This window comes from Hyposmocoma kahamanoa, unplaced genomic scaffold (genome assembly GCF_003589595.1).
Source record: "Hyposmocoma kahamanoa isolate Upper Pololo Valley unplaced genomic scaffold, ASM358959v1 102, whole genome shotgun sequence".
Taxonomy (NCBI): domain Eukaryota; kingdom Metazoa; phylum Arthropoda; class Insecta; order Lepidoptera; family Cosmopterigidae; genus Hyposmocoma; species Hyposmocoma kahamanoa.
The window spans coordinates 115,566-119,284 of record NW_020653337.1 but is presented as its reverse complement, the minus strand read 5'-3'; the positions used below and the strand labels follow the sequence as shown (position 1 = coordinate 119,284).

General features: G+C 44.5%; 1 protein-coding gene across 1 annotated transcript; it reads right to left on the bottom strand.

The window, feature by feature from the left end:
• Positions 1-406: 406 nt before the first annotated feature.
• Positions 407-3,183, bottom strand: LOC113232475. The gene is made up of 4 exons (XM_026467222.1): positions 3,070-3,183; positions 1,852-2,002; positions 1,299-1,408; positions 407-1,185 (listed from the first exon to the last, which is right to left on the bottom strand). The coding sequence occupies exons 1-4, from the start codon at positions 3,181-3,183 to the stop codon at positions 1,090-1,092; spliced, it is 471 nt and encodes a 156-aa protein (XP_026323007.1). The 3' UTR covers positions 407-1,089.
• Between the last annotated feature and the right edge of the window lie 536 nt (positions 3,184-3,719).

Genomic DNA, 3,719 nt, shown 5'->3' with positions numbered 1-3,719 from the left:
CGGCAAAAAAGTAGAAGAATTAAAGATAACAAAGGCCGCGCTCCGGGCAAGCGGACGAGGCTTTCAAAATATTTCTTTAAAAAAATAAGGAACAATAAAGATTAGTGAAATTTTGTTGGCAACTAGCGGATGAACTCAGCTGAATAGTTAATTTGGGAAGATGCGACGGCGAGGGCGTCTGCACAAGCATTAAAACTTTTTCCCAGGGAAATATGTAGCGCCGATAGAGGGGAGGTGCAGGGCGGAGCGGGACGGCGGCGGAGATCGACACTGCTTCAGAATGTTACTTCGGCTTTTTTTATCCACTTGAATAAAATACATACATACTATCTACGGTTGAGTTCTTCAACCAAAGAAATGTCACAAGAACGGACGGTAATCAAATAAAACAATTTTTTCAGGAAAAGTGGTTTAATACTAAAATCTCATTTCAGCGATGAAAAAACCATCGGAGTCCACAGATATCGACGACGACGATCACTACTATTTACAAGTTTACGCTAAAACATTATATACAGAGTGTCCGCACAGCGAGTGTATCGATTCGAACAGGAGACTGTATATCTTAGAGTAATCATTTCAATCTATCTGTATTACATTACATCAAGTAAATAAATAAGACTTTAAGAAATTCTAAACAAGTTGTAAAGGTCTAGGAATACTTTTGAAGTATTCTCCAAACATGAGGATTTCGATTATCTCTTTAAACATTTAAGGTACATAACATACAACATGAAATAGAACGAAACAACATCAACTATGAGTAAATTCGAGCATCGTCTACGTCCAAAGACATAATTTAAACTAGTAACAAATACAGAAACAACTGAAGTGAGCGAACGGTTCAGGGCTAAAGCCGTAGGTACTTTGGTCGAGAGGGAGACGCGTACGTCTGTCGGCAGGTCTACACACGTGCACGCAGCAGAGTCAATCGGTTGCACCGCACACCGAGTCTAACAATTTATATCCATTCACAATTCCTTTAATTTATCATCTAATACAAAAGAACAGAAACCCAGATTGGTTGGGTCGACTTAAATATTGTACGAGCTGACGAGCTCGAAGGGTGCAGTCGCAATCAGAACTCGTCTACACCGAGATCTCTTTGATCTGCACTCGCTTTTTGGGCGGTGCGACGTTGCCGCTGCTCGGCCTCGCAGTTAGCTCCGACAAGTCGCTGCTGCGCTGTGGAAAGCGAGCACCATGTTACTACAACACTTCGCACGCTCTTTATTATTAATAATAAATGTCTACGAGCACTACACCAGTATTCGAAGCCGTAAGATATCACCCGTTACCTTAAGACTGCTCTTGCGCGGCGACAGTGCCGCCCCCGAAGCGCCCATGTCTGCACCGACCGCGGACAACTCGCGGTCCAGGTGTGTGCCGGAGCTCGCGCGGGCGCTCCCTGCCAATTATAAACTTTGCTACAAACACAAACTAGGTACCTACAAATTATACTTTCCACTGTTTTACTTCCTCCTAATTATAAAACAAAAAAGTAGCTATTTTTCAGTCCATTTTGAAGTACAAGTGAGCCGAACCGAGCCCATGCCATAATTCCATTTCTTCCGGTGATTGTTCTCTGTGGATTCGTCCGCCGCTTGCTGGTTAATCAGATCGATCTAAATTGAGATTAGGGAATTGAGAGTGCCCGATTGGTACGCCATGGGTTGACGCCGTATTGAGAAACGGTTTGGTCAATTCAATGACAGTTCATCATACTACTGTACTCCAATTCCAGTAAATAAATTGCGTAGAGCTTTAAGATGGTACGTTTTGATTTGTTCAGTTTAAATTCAACTATAGAGACAGGCAGAAACGCAATGAAACATAAAGGCGCACACTCACCTTGCCGATGATGCCGGCGGCGGTTGCGGCGCGCGCGGCCCCGCTGAAGGTAGATGCCCGCGAATACTAACACGTTCAGCGCCAACAAAAAACAGCCGGCGCCCACCGTTACGCCCAGCGCCACTGTGTAGCTGCCACACAAGCAAATAGACTAAAAATCTTTTCGTTAATAATCAAGGGTAAAAATAGCCCACTTCAAATCATCGGGTATGAGTAGAAGGTAAACGCCGCTCCGTAGCAAAATGTTGACAATTCTAAATTCATTAAGCTTCTTGCACTTTCCTATGATTATCGCGATAATCATGTTCACGTCTCGGCTACAACAAAAATATTAACAACGATAGTCTAGATGCTAGACTATCGTTGTGATGCTAGATGATTGCTATTAATATTTTTCGAGCAGATGTCTGAGAAATGGCCCTCATTTATCTGCTGCGACGCGACGGAAGGACCGCACGCGGGTGCCCCCTAGCTTGTATAAACAAATTCAAATTGTTATAGAAGAATAGCTGAGTCTTCTATACTCCCATAGCTCTTTTCTTGACTGCTCTTTGTCCCTGAGAGTTGCATTAGGGACATAGGAGTTAGAATAATATTTGTACTTTGTTTCGTCCCGTATAACCAAGAAGGTTGATAGGGCCATGGGAAGGTTGGTGGTGGTTGGTTATGCACGCTGTCCCTTGTCCCTATCTACTGACCCGAGAGATAGGGTTTTCCGGAGAGACTACGGGCTCGACGGCAAGAAAAGAATACGGCGGGCGTCCGGGCCAAGCCCTCCGCCAATGATACGTCTTCACGTGCGTCTCTGGCGGACCCGGACTTGGGTAAAGACTCGTGTGGTTAGCTGCAGGGACGAACGCATTCGTCTGCCCTAGTAGATGGTGACCGGGGCGTTCGTCCCGCGCCCAGCTAGCGCGTCTTAGTAGCGGTCTAGTTGAGAGCCTGAGGCGAGGAGACGCGCGGGGTAAGTGAGTTGCCCTTTAGGTCGGTGGCTATGTCCGGACATTGTCGCAGGACACTTCCACTTGGCATCTCCGGCACTAGCCCGGAGAGCTAGTAGAGGATGAGCTAGACAACTTCCGGTCCCTCCGGCCGCATAGGAATTTGGGAACTGGAGAGACGCCGTTCATTCGGCGTCGGGAAATGAGCGTGCCTTACAGCTCCGGTACCTATCTGGAAAATAAGGAGGGTGCTGTACGTGCACCCGGGGCGGCTCACCGAAAGCACTCGCCCTACAGAGAACCGGATGAATGATGGGTGCTGATCTGGCGTTAGGACCTGACTTAGATGGTCCCAAGCGAGCTTGCACAGGTCATAGTGACCTTCCCGCATAAGTAAGAGGTTGATAGGGAGGGGCACTATAAACAAAACTTATGTAGAAAGATACGGGACTGCTCTTTGTCGTTTCTTCGTTTTACGAATGTTGAGATCAAGGAGAATTATAACGTTGTGGGTGTGTATCTGTCTAGTTGACGTCGGTTTTATCTATCTCGAATTTAAACTGGATAACGTTGATTAACAATACAAAAATTTACATTGCCTAATTTCAACTTTATCTTGCTTAATAACAAAACAACGTATATGTTATAAATGACAAAATTTTGCAAAATATCGCATTTAAATTAATTTTTCTACTCCTGTACTTTCATCTGTCAATTATAATGTCATCATATCATATACGTACTCTTTTTAGTTCTTTAATCAAAATTATATTGTCTATAGTACTTGCCAGTGCCACTGAGCTGAAAAAAGAACATCGTAATTTTGCTAATTAAAATATCAAATAAGACGCTACTCGAACACTATGATGCCTCCTGGGGGCCTACCACAACCTCTTAAAACAATATTACTTTAACCTTACATTGACT